Source organism: Colobus angolensis, unplaced genomic scaffold, assembly GCF_000951035.1.
Source record: "Colobus angolensis palliatus isolate OR3802 unplaced genomic scaffold, Cang.pa_1.0 Scaffold110, whole genome shotgun sequence".
In the NCBI taxonomy this organism is placed as follows: domain Eukaryota; kingdom Metazoa; phylum Chordata; class Mammalia; order Primates; family Cercopithecidae; genus Colobus; species Colobus angolensis.
This window is the reverse complement of record NW_012112031.1, coordinates 2,287,356-2,300,513: the sequence shown is the minus strand read 5'-3', so window position 1 is coordinate 2,300,513 and position 13,158 is coordinate 2,287,356. Positions and strand designations below refer to the sequence as shown.

The 13,158-nt window shown below is 43.4% G+C and overlaps 1 protein-coding gene across 1 annotated transcript in view; it reads left to right on the top strand.

Annotated features, from left to right (window-relative positions):
* Positions 1-13,158, top strand: part of SMG6 (SMG6 nonsense mediated mRNA decay factor) — a 262,067-nt gene that overhangs the window by 19,822 nt on the left and 229,087 nt on the right. The window contains exons 7-8 of the mRNA XM_011956067.1: positions 1,049-1,159; positions 1,912-2,124. Coding sequence (XP_011811457.1) covers positions 1,049-1,159; positions 1,912-2,124 — 324 coding nt within the window. The remainder of the gene's footprint in view (positions 1-1,048; positions 1,160-1,911; positions 2,125-13,158) is intronic.

Below are 13,158 nucleotides of genomic sequence, written 5' to 3'. Positions count from 1 at the left end.
AGTAGCTGGGACTACAGGCACCCGCCACCTCGCCCGGCTAGTTTTTTGTATTTTTTTAGTAGAGACGGGGTTTCACCGTGTTAGCCAGGATGGTCGCGGTCTCCTGACCTCGTGATCCGCCTGTCTCGGCCTCCCAAAGTGCTGGGATTACAGGCTTGAGCCACCGCGCCCGGCCAGAGAAGCTAGTATTTTAAATGTGTTTTGAAACAGTTGTAGAAAACAGTGAAAATGTACATGAAGTTGGAGAAAAAGTTAGAAAGCCTTTTGGATATTCTTTCTACCTTTGTTTCAATGTTTTCCTTTTTCCTTCTTTCTGACCCACTTTGTTTTTCTTCTTCTTTTCCCTATTAATTGCTTATAGACTTGCTGAATTTATTAAATAATATCCATAAAATGTTCAACTCAGCTACTAATTATTTATTTTAAAATATTATCAATAACAATGACAACATCATTGATTAAGTACTGTTAAGTGTGAGATAGTGGCCAACTCTTCGTAAGCCTGAGGATACTCCTCCATTGGATATTATTACTCCCACTGTAATGTTGAGGATATGGGAGCTCAGGAAGATTATTACATAATAATGTAATAACCTTGGAGACTTTTGTCCAAAGTCTCCAAGTCAACTCCTGGATTAGCCAGTATTTGGACCAAGGTCTGGCTGGCTTGTAATTTCGTGATTTCATTATACCATACTGACTGTTTGATAAGAATAGGAAATATGAAGTGAGTTGAACATCATGCTTTCTCTAAGAACAAGATGTAATTTCTGTTTGTATTTTAAGAGACTGTTCATTCCTTTCTCTCCTTACAAGTTCTTGGTTCTTGGAGCACCTCTGCATATAAGATATAATACCGTGCGAGGAGAGATCTGTGATGCAGTTGCGATGGCTTCTCCCGTGGATATCATTTCTGATTTTGTTGTTGGAATCCCTGTCAGTTTGGGAGACAGGCTGGGAGAGATAGTAGGATTTCCTGAGTCAGCTGCCTCTTGCTGGAGTTAGGAAGAGAACTGGTTGACTGAATATCTCTGGCCTCTTTCCACAGAGGAGGAAGCTTGATGCTGTCTATTACTATATGCGCAGTTTAGCTGCCAGCAACGCTATCCTGACTGCCAAGGAGAGTCTCATGAGCTTGTTTGAAGAGAGCAAGCGGAAGGTGAGTGGGACGTGGCAGAACCCTTCCTTCCTCGGATAGTGCGTTTCCCTGAGTGTCGGTGTGTCCTGGCTCTGTGCAGTGGCAGGATCGTAGCTGGTGAGGTTTATCTGAGGTGCGATTATTGCTAAGTGTCTCTGTGTCCTCAGGGAATGACTCATAGCGTCCTTAAGTGGTCCCATCAGACTGTGCTGAGGGGTGATCAGTCAGGCCCTGTGCAGGACAAAACTGTGATCTTCAGGAGAGCTGTCAGGGGCCATTGGATGTACATGTACATGCTCTACAGAATTGATAACTTTTATGAGACAAAGCAGATGACACTGCTACTTTGGGACTGTGGTACAGTCTTTTTATCGTCAAATAAACAAATACCGGTGAGGTGAGGCTTTTCTCTTTGAAAGCTGAATCTCAGGCGAGTCTGAGCTGATGTGTGTTTTTTGTTTTTGAGACAGTTTCGCTCTTGTTGCCCAGGCTGGAGTGCAGTGATGCGATCTCGGCCCACTGCAACCTCCACCTCCCAGGTTTAAGTGATTCTCATGCCTCAGCGTCCCAAGTAGCTGGGATTACAAGTGTGCGCCACTACACCCAGCTCATTTTGTATTTTTAATAGAGATGGGGTTTCACTATTTTGGTCAGGCTGGTCTCAAACTCATGACCTTGAGTGATCTATCTGCCTTGGGGTCTCTTAAGTGCTGGGGTTACAGGTGTGAGCTGCCACACCCGGCCATGAGCTTATGTGTTTGTATGTTATATAGGCAGAACAGATGGAAAAGAAGCAACATGAAGAATTTGAACTGAGCCCTGACCAATGGCGGAAAGGAAAGAAGTCTACTTTCCGGCATGTTGGAGATGACACCACTCGCCTGGAGATCTGGATTCATCCATCCCATCCACGGTCTTCCCAGGGCACTGAGTCTGGGAAGGATTCTGAGCAAGAGAATGGGCTGGGCAGCCTGAGTCCCAGTGATGTAAGTTCCTGAAAGTGATACAATGAGCCAAACTAGCTCAGTAGGCCTGGGTGCCCTGGTTCATACAGCTGTGAAGCACAGATACTTCCCACTGATTGCAAGGAAGACAAACCACTTGAGGCTCCCTGATGATCTTTTCTCTTCTCATGGGTGCTTCATCTTTATGATGTACTTCCGTCTCTCACCACTGTGTGTCACTGCAGAATTTAGTAAAAGTAGGATTCGAATTTTTTTTGTTTGTTTTGTTTTTGTTATTTTGGCTGCTTTTTGTTCAGTGTCATCAACATGATGCTTTAGGATTCTATGTGGGATTTTGTACTTATTTTTTCCTCTTGGTTGACCTTATGTTCTGAGAATGAGCTAAAGGAGCATGGATAGGTTGGTTAGTGTGATTTGTGATCAGCCTTCTCTGGGATATCCTCTTATAACTCTTGGGTGGAGACTTTTTCCTTTACGCCAGGAGAAATGACAGTAGAAAATCACAGGCTTGTTTAGAGGATTCCTCCTCTTCATTGACTTAGTAAGTAATTCTCGACAGTGTGCCCATCACTAAAGATACAGTGGACAAGATCTCTTGCTGTCTCAGTGCATTCTAGTGGGGGATGCAAGAGACTGAATAGGCAATTATAGTGTAATTAATTTTGTTTTGGGGTACACACCCGGTATATGAGAGCACGTAGCCATGGGGCCGAAGCAGCCATTGGTCAGGTGAAGTATAAAAAACAAGTAGGAGTTGGCTCAAGAAGGAAAAGGGAGGTGATAAAGGATTCCTAGGCAAAGGAAATAGCATATGCAAAGGGCTGAGGCGGGGGGAGAGAGAGCACAGTAGGTGGAAAATTGCAGTGGCTGGTTCATTGTGCCTTAAGGGTAAAATTCACCCAGTGGGTGGTATAAGCTGGGGCTAGATGTTGAAGGGTCATACGATAAATTATTTGGCTTTATCCTGAAAATAGTTGGGAGCTATTGGATGCTTTAAATAGGGGAATAACATCTGTCCTTCAGAAATACAACCCTGGCCGCTTTGTAAAATGTTTGGAGAAGAGTAAGACTGGAAATAGGAGACAAGGAGGGTGCTACAGTAGTTCCAAGTGAGATATGAAAAAGACTTGAACCAAGAAATGGCTTTGGAGGTGGGAAGAAGTGAACAGACACAAGCCATATTATTACAGTAGAATCCAAAAGACTTGGTTGAACATGGGGAGCTCAGGGAGAAGAGAGAGTCAAGGTCCAGTGTGGTGGCTGCCATCTGTAATCCCAGCACTTTGGGAGGCCAAGGCAGGAGGATCGCTGGAGCCCAGGAATTCAGTACCAGCCTGGGCAACAAAACGAGGCTTCTGTCTCTACAAAAAAATTTTCAAAATTAGCTGGGCATGGTGACGCGGGCCTCTACTCCTAGCTACTCAAGAGCCTGTGGCAGGAGGATTGCTTGAGTCCAGGAGTTCAAGGCTGTTGAGAGCTATGATCCAGCCTAGGTGCCAGAGCAAGACCCTGTCTCAAAAAAAAAAAAAAAAAAAGGTCAAGAATGAGCCCAAGAGCGTCAAGGCTGCACCACTGCACTCCAGCCTGAGTGATATGTGAGAACCTGCCTTCCAAAAAATGAATGAATACAATCACAAACAGGGTCGGTCTCTGTTGCTCAGGCCGGAGTGCAGTGATGCGATCAGACTCCTGAGTTCCAGTGATCTTCCTGCCTCAGCCTCCTGAGTTGCTAGGACTATAGGCACGTGCCACCACACCCAGCTCCTTTTTTGTAGAGATAGAGACTTGCCATGTTGCCCAGGCTGGTCTCAAACTCCTGGCCTCAAGCAGTCCTCCTGTGGCCTGCCAAAGATCTGGGATTACAGGCATGAGGTATCATGTCTGTCCCATTTTATTTCTAAATATACAAATAATATATGAATATAGTTTTGGTAAAAACTTGTAGATAGAATATAATTTAATTTGTTTTCTAAACTTGATGAAGCTATTTATATATTTTCAGCTTATACATCATCCTTGGGTAATTATTTCCCTTAATCATCTTTAAATTTAAATCTTTGAGTTTGGGCTTTTTGTTTTAGGCTACCAGCCCTTGAAGAAATCTGCAGTTTCTGGCCTGGCGCGATGGCTCACGCCTATAATCCCAGCACTTTAGGAGGCCGAGGCACATGGATCACTTGAGGTCAGGAGTTCGAGACCAGCCTGGCCAACATGGTGAAACCCTGTCTCTACAAAAAAATGAGCTGAGTGTGGCGGCGCACTCCTGTAATCCCAGCTATTCGGGAGGCTGAGGCAGGACAGTTGTTTGAACCCAGGAGGCGGAGGTTGCAGTGAGCCGAGATTGTTCCACTGCGCTCCAGCCTGGGCAAAGAAGTGAGACTTTGTCTCAAAAAAAAAAAAGAAGAAGAAAAGAAATCTGCAGTTTCATAACTTTTCATTTATCTAGCCAGGAAACCACACTGCCATTTTCACCTGCTTTCTCAGGCCCAAGTTGGCTTCCTATATTTTTTTTTCCCTCACAGTAGGTCCCAGGAGCTCAGCTTGCTTTCTCTGTTCCTTGGAACACACACATTGATAAGAAGTAAGCATTGAGGATACAGAAATTAAAATAACCAAAAATGATTTTTAACCTCAAAGAGCACTTGTTCATGTGAGGAAGACATAGATGTGTCGTTATAGTTCCGTGTGGTCAGTACTGTGATAAAGGCAAGCATGAGAGGCTGTGGGAGCATGCAGTTGGAACACCTAATGCAGTCATGGTTAGGGAAGGCTGGGGCGAGGCCGCATTTTGCAGCTTAAAGATGACATAAGCGCATTTCTACATGGAGGCATGAAAACGTGGATGAGGCATGGAGGCTTTGGGAACTGTGAGTGGTTCAGAATGGTTGGAGTCTAGAGTGTGAGAAGTTCTCCTGTGAGTGACTTGAGTCATGCTTGACATGTTCCTTTCCTCTGTTCCACATCCAGTCAGTACCACCTGGTTATTAGAAGGTGGATAGTGTTGAATCCACTTCCTAATCGTAACTTGAAGCCATCCACTTCTCTCCTTTCTCATTGCTGCCATAGTAGTTCAAGCTATCACCATTTCAGTAATCCATATACTATTGAAAGAAGTCCCTAATGGTCTTTTCAGATTTATTTCTGGTCCTTTTCTGGCCTTTCTTTTTAGACAGTAACCCATATGAATGAACTTCCAAATACCCATTTCTGATCTTGCCACTCCCTTCTTGAAAGTGTTTAGTTATTTCTGTTTGCTCTTATAATCAGGTCTAAAATCCTCGACATAGTGCACTGGGCCCCTCATGATCTGGCTCCTGCTTGTATGATATCTTATACTTTTCATACCTTTTTACCTTCCTTTGTTAACTGTGTTCCAGCCACACTGGCTTCTTCCTTGAAGGATTCAAGCCCTTTTCTGGCTCCTGGCTGTTGTACATCTCTCTGCCAGCGATGCACTTAACTCTCACTGGTATTTCTGACTTTATCAGTCACTTTCTTTCTTACCCTTCAGGTCTCAGCCTAAATGTCATGTTTCCAAGGAAGTGTTTCCTGATCCCTGAAACTGGCCATTTCGCCTTTGTAATACCACATTTCTGGTGTAAGTGCTTTTAAGTGTAGTTTTGTGAAGATCTTTACCTTGCTAGATTGAAGGCTCTGTGAGAGTAGAGTCACATCTGGTGTGCTCACTTCTTTGTACCCAGTGTCTGCACGTGGAAGATTCTAGTTGATACACAAATGAGGGGAAGAGCAGCAAGGGATGAGGCTAGAGAAGGTAGCAGGGGCCAGGTCCTTCATAAATATTTTGAGGTTTGGCTGTAGATATTGAGGGTTTTTAATATTTTTGGAGTTGTGTTGGTCATGTTTGAAAATCGATATATAATAATTGTACATATTTATGGGCTACATGTGATATTTTTATACGTGCATAGAATGTGTAATGATTAAATCAAGGTATGCAGAATATCCATAACATCAAACATTAGTCATTTAGGTACTAAGGATTTTAAGCAGAGGGATGATATAATTGGATTTCTATAATGATCACTCTTTCCAATACTTCTAGTACTGGAACAAATTTATTTTGTTTTAAAAGGAACTTTCAGGTTGCATAACTAGTAAAATTCATTGTCTCTAAACAGAAATGTATGTATAGTTTAGGCTGGGTGCGGTGGCTTATGCCTGTAATGCCAGCACTTTGGGAGGCTGAGGCGGGCAAATCACCTGAGGTCAGGAGTTTGAGACCAGCCTGGCCAACATGGTAAAACCCTCTCTCTATTAAAAATACAAAAAAATTACCCCAATATAGTGGTGTCTGCCTGTAGTCCCAGCTACTCGGGAGGCTGATGCGAGAGAATCGCTTGGACCCGGGAGGCGTAGGTTGCAGTGAGCCAAGATTGCACCATTGCGCTCCAGCCTGGGTGACAGAAGAAGACTTTGTCTTGAAAAAAAACAGTGTATTTAGTTTAAAGTGGTAGTCACTTGTATTCTTTCCTTCAGAGACATCATTGTTAACTGATTGATGTCCTTCCAGATCTTTTTCTAAGCATTTATAAGTATATACATGTATACACATACCTATAAAAACATGAAATGCATTTCAAAATTTTTTTTGAGAGACAGGATCTCCCTCTGTTTCCCAAGCTGGGGTGCAGTGTCATGGTCATGGCCCACTTGAGCTTCTATTTCTTGGGCTCAAGTGATCCTCCTGCCTCAGGCTCCTGAGTAGCTGGGACCGCAAGCATGCGCCACCATGCCTGGCTAATTTTTTAAAAACATTTTGTAGAGATGGGATTTCGTTATGTTGCTCAGGCTGGTCTCAAACTTTTAGGCTCAAGTGATCCTCCCACCTTTGCCTCACAAAATGTTTAGATTATAGGCGTGAGCCACCAAGCCTGGCTGAAATACATTTTTTAACAAAAAGGGGGATAGTACTATATATAACAGTCTGCAACTTTTTAAAGTTATTATTTGGACATAAATTATTCCTGCTATAATGTAGTATATACATTCCTAAAAATTACTGTGCTATGCAAAATCATGCAATAAAAACCACAGGGCTTGTGCAGAAAATGGAATTAGGAGCACTACCCTCAAAAAACTTTCACAGTGACATAGTGAAAAAGATAGGAACCTGATTTAAAACTGTTGTACAATTTTATACACGTGAAATAGTTAAGAAATATGTACGTATGGCCGGGCCCAGTGGCCTGTAATCCCAGCACTTTGGGAGACTGAGGCAGGTATATCATGAGGTCAGGAGATTGAGACCATCCTGGCTAACACGGTGAAGCCGCATCTCTACTAAAAATATGAAAAGTTAGCCGGGTGTGGTGGCAGGTGCCTGCAGTCCCAGCTACTCGGGAGTCTGAGGCAGGAGAATGGCGTGAACCCTGGAGGCGGAGCTTGCAGTGAGCTGAGAGATCGCGTCACTGCACTCCAGCCTGGGTGACAGAGCGAGACTCCGCCTCAAAAATAAATAAATAAATAAATAAATAAAAATAAATATGTAAATACTACATTAAACATAGCACTTTACCTTGAAAAAGACATAAAGTTGGCTGGGCGCAGTGGCTCACGCCTGTAATCCCAACACTTTGGGAGGCCGAGGTGGGTGGATCACCTGAGGTTGGGAGTTCGAGACCAGCCTGACTAAAATGGAGAAACCCCGTCTCTACTAAAAATACAAAATGAGCCAGATGTGGTGGATATGCCTGTAATCGCAGCTACTCAAGAGGCTAAGGCAGGAGAATCGCTTAAACCCGGGAGGTCGAGGTTGCTGTGAGCCGAGATTATGCCATTGCACTCTAGCCTGAACAACAAGAGTGAAACTCCGTCTCCAAAAAAAAAAAAAAAAGATATAAAGTTGACATGTGGAAGTGGACTTGGAAAGGGTTACAGCTTGTGAGTTATTGTGAAGTCGTAGAAGGAGGGTTACTTAAAATTTGATGGACAGAGGCCAGGTGCAGTGGCTCATGCCTGTGATCCCAGCACTTTGGGAGGCCGAGGTGGGTGGATCACCTGAGGTCAGAAGTACGAGACCAGCCTGACAGTGAACATAGTGAAACCTTTTCTCTACTAAAAACACAAAAAATAAGTTGAGTATGGTGACATATGTCTGCAGTCCCAGCTACTTGGGAGGCTGAGGCGGGAGAATCGCTTGAACCTGGAAAGTGGAAGTTGTAGTGAGCCAAGATCGCAAAATTGCACTCCAGCCTGGCAACAAGGGCAAAACTCTGTCTCAAAAACAAAAACAAAAAAACATTTGCTGGACAGTCGTAACAGCAAATGTGGATAGGCGTGGCTCATCACACATGATCATGCGGTGAACTGGGCTAGCTGTAGATGTTTGGGGTGTGTGCATGTGTATGTTTTGTGTATTCCTATGCAGCTTGATTCAGCTGGATGCAGTTCTCTGTGTTCACCTGGTGTTTCTTGTAAACAAAATCACACATAAGCAAAGACAGAGTTTGTGTTATGCCCAGATTGTTCATTTATATATTTATAGCAATGAAACAAATTCTCATTCTCAAAATGAACATTATAGCAGAACTGGGTGATTAGCCTTAATTGGAATTGTTCCTTTGACAACTCCTAGAGAATTTCTAGCACAGACTACTTAAATTTAGATTCATGAGTAAACAAAGTTTGGCTTCAGGTGGTGGTTAGTAACAGTGGTAACATCCCAACTGGTTTGTTCTCTGCCAAGCATTTGCTTTGGATCTTTTCTCTCTGAATGGTTGCAGGAGGTTAGCTTGTGGGTTGTTGGTTTTTAGTCTTGAGATGTGGTTTGGGTTGAACATCCAGCCTGGGGAGGGACTGCCAGCCTCAAGTGCAAGTAGCATCCTATTGACATTCACATTTCAACTCTTCCACCTGCCACCCAGGCCCCTCCAAATCCGTGTTGCCAGGGTTCTGGGCATTCTTTAGTTAGCGGCTATATCTTCTGCTGTTCTTCGTCTCCCTTTAGAAACGGGATACTGCTTGTCAAATGAATTGTTGCTGACAGGGAGTTAATTAAGGATATTAAATTACAGCATCAGAAATCATTTTCACACTGAAAAGCGTCTCTGATAGAAATGCTGAGGATTTTTTAGATCTGATTCTTTTATTATCAGCATCTTGAATAGAATGTAATACATGTCTGTCTGCTGGGGAAGAAAGCATATAGGATTGGGAGTGGTTGATAGATGATAGACTGATAGACTTTTTTTCCTTTTGTTTTGTTTTGTGACAGAGTCTCTCTCTGTCTCCCAGGCTGGAGTGCAGCAGTGTGATTTCGGCTCTCTGCAGCCTCCACTTCCTGGGTTCAAGTGATTCTCCAGCCTCAGCCTCCTGAGTTACTGGGATTACAGGCACGCACCACCATGCCCAGCTGATTTTTGTATTTTTAGTAGAGACAGGGTTTCACCATCATGGCCAGGCTGGTATTGAACTCCTGACCTCAAGTGATCCACCCACTTTGGCCTCCCAAAGTGCTGGGATTGCAGGCGTGAGCCACCGTGCCCGGCTTGTATTCTTTATATAGGTAGGAAGGAGCACAACCCTTAAAAAACTTATTCATAATAAAAAAGATAGGAACGCACATAATTAGGTTTCTACCTTTTCTATGCTCATGCCTATTTTTTTTTTTTTGCCCATGCTTTTTTATGCCTATTCCATCCATTATGCTCAGCTAAATACATAGAGACAAGGTCTTGCTATGTTGCCTGGTATGGTCTCAAACTCCTAGGCTCGAGCAGTCCTCGCCTCTCAGCCTTCCAAAGTGTTAGGAATACAGGTCTGAGCCACTGCATGTGGCCAATGGGTGTTTGTCTCTGAAACTTGAGGAAATCATTCCTGTCCTGGAATGATTTGGTTTACCATTCCCAGCATTTTCTCCAACCCACTGTGACTCTTCCTGCAACATGCTTGGTGCTGATTGTAGAAAATATGTCTTTAAACAAGATAAATGCCATTGTATATTTGGCCAAGCTCTTGTCAAACCTTCCTTCTCCTTGGTCTCTCTGAATGTTTTGTGGTTCTGTCTGCACTACACCATAGAAGCTCCTAATCTCTATTATCCAAATAGAATGTAATATGTGTCTATCTGTTTTCCTTTTTCTCTCCTGTTTCACCCAACAAATGAGTTTGTTTACCTTGGTCTGTCTCCTTTTGCTCTTCTTCTGTTACATATCATTATCTATTTTATTTATTTCTTTGCATAATGTCTTTTTTTCAGGACATGTTCAGGTCTGGAGAACTTAATGCAGTTGCCCTTGAGTTTTTGGAGTAGAAGACTGTGTTTTGGGCTCAGTGCTTAAGCAGACTAAAGTTTACCCGTTCTGTTGTGCCAGTTTTGTGCTAGGATTGTAAGGATGAATACACTATTGTTATTTTCTCTGATTGTGTAGTCTAGTGTATAGGTCAGCAAACTTTTTCTTTGAAAGGCCAGATAGTAAATTACTTTGTAGGCCATATGTTCTCTGTTGCCACCACTCACCTTTACTGTTGCACCACCAAAGTAGCCATGGACAATATGTAAATGAATGAGCATGGCTGTATTCCATTAAAACTTTATTTACAAAGACAGATGATGGATTGAATTTGGCCTGTGGACCTAGTTTGCCAACTTTTGTTCTAGTGGAAGAAATGGTTACATAAATAGAATACAGTATACAATTGATTCTTGTTATTTGCAATGGTTATGTTCTATAAATTCTATAAATTCACCACAAACACTGAATTAGTGAATACTGGATCATTGCTCCTAAGGGAAATACAGAATTATATCCCTTCAAGCCTCTGGTCATAACAGTTTATTCAACTGATCAATATATAACCTTGTTTTTTGGGGGGTTTTTTTGAGACAGAGTCTCACTCTGTTGCCCAGGGTAGAGTGCAGTGGCACGATCTCTGTTCACTGCAACCTCCGCCTCCCGGGCTCAAGCGATTCTTGTGCCTTAGCCTCCCGAGTAGCTGGGATTATAGACGTGCACCTGGCTGATTTTTATTTATTTATTTATTCATTTATTTATTTTTTGAGACAAAGTCTCACATGGTCGCCTGGACTGGAGTGCAATGGCGCAGTCTCTGCTAGCTGCAACCTCCGCCTCCCTGGCTCAAGTGATTCTCCTGCCTTAGCCTCCTCAGTAGCTGGGACTACGGGCACGCACCACCATGCCTGGCTAATTTGTGTAATTTTAGTAGAGATGGGGTTTCACTATGTTTACCAGGCTGGCCTGGAACTCCTGACCTCGTGATCCACCTGCCTCAGCCTCCCAAAGTGCTGGGTTTACAGGCGTGATCTACCACGCCCGGCCAGTTATGTAACCTTGTTTTATGTGGGTTTCTGTTTAAACACACGTTTTTAAATATGTATTGTTGATTCATTAACATTGAGCTCACTGCCTGACATCACTGTAACTCATAGCTGAACGAGGCTTGTCTAATACACATTTTCCCCATAAAACACATCACAGCCTTCTTGCACTTAGGAATACTAGACATGCTTCATCACACTCCCCAGGCACAATGGTGTGGGGGGGGGCATGTTAGACAACAGAATCACCAACAAAAGTCTCAGAAATGTGATACTAAATACACCAGGAAAAGGACGCTTTTTTTTTTTTTTTTTTTGGAGACAGAGTTTCACTCTGTTCCCCAGGCTGGAGTGCAGTGGTGCGATCTCAGCTCCTCCGCCTCCCGGGTTCACGCCATTCTCCTGCCTCAGCCTCACAAGTAGCTGGGACTAGAGGCGCCCGCCACCACACCTGGCTAATTTTTAGTATTTTTAGTAGAGATGGGGTTTCACTGTATTAGCCAGGATGGTCTCGATCTTTTGACCTCATGATCCACCTGCCTCGGCCTCCCGAAGTGCTGGGATTACAGGCGTGAGCCACCACGCCCGGCCAAGGACACTTATTTAAAGTATAACCTGAAATACAAAGGTAGAGAGTTGCTTTTTCTGACCTTCGTTAGCTAGGAACATGCACGTTGGGTGACTCAAATTTTGTGCTGCTCTGTGCATGTGTAAGAATGACTGTGAAAGCATCATGAGTAGTGATTTTGGGGTTATGAGTAAGTTTTAGCGAGTAAGTTAATTCACAATGCAGAATCCATGAATAATGAGGGTTGACTGTATTGTGGTGGATGCCAGGAGGGAGGTATGTATTGTGGACTGTGGAGATACAGAGAGAGGCTCTTGGTCCAGTCCTGGCAGAGGCATTGGTTGGGGTGAGGAGAGAGGAACGTGAATTCAGAAGGCTTCCTGGAAAAGTTAACTGAGCAGATTGGGAAGAGAGTGTTCCAAATAGAAGTAACAGCATGAGCAAAGACAGAGAAGGTGTGAAACAACAGAGGGCTCACAGGGCACCTAAATCTGTGGTAATTTGGAGGCCAATGTGAGAAAGTTGGAGGGCAGAGAGGAGGCTGAGCCTTCTGGCAGAACCACATTCAGTTTGGTGCCATGGTGTGTACTTGGGAGGTAGTCGGCGGCTGATCTCCCATAATATACCTTAGGATTCTGGAAATATAATTTGTTTCTGGAATTTCTCACTGTTTACTTGTCATGTCTGCATTGTTAACTGAGCAAAAGCAGCACTATTCCATCCATTAAATTTGGTAGGGTGGAGGTTGACTGAATCTTTTACCCCACAGTTTGCTGACTTAAAAAGTTGAAGGGCTATCCTTTTAGACAATGCGCTTAGGCATGTTGAACTCAAACATACTAGTGTCTCTCTGTGTCTTGGTTGTTGGAGGAAATTGCCAATGGTTTGGGTTAAGTAGGGCAAAGCTTTTTTTCTTTTTAATTAAAAAAAAATTTATAGCTTTTTATTTTTATTTTATTTTATTTTTATTTTTATTTTTTTGAGACGGAGTCTTGCTCTGTTGCCCAGGCTGGAGTGCAATGGCATGATCTCAGCTCACTGCAACCTCTGCCTCCCAGGGTCAAGTGATTCTCCTGCCTCAGCCTCCTGAGTAGCTGGGATTACAGGCACGCACCACCATGCCCAGCTGATTTTTGTATTTTTAGTAGAGACAGGGTTTCACCATCATGGCCAGGCTGGTATTGAACTC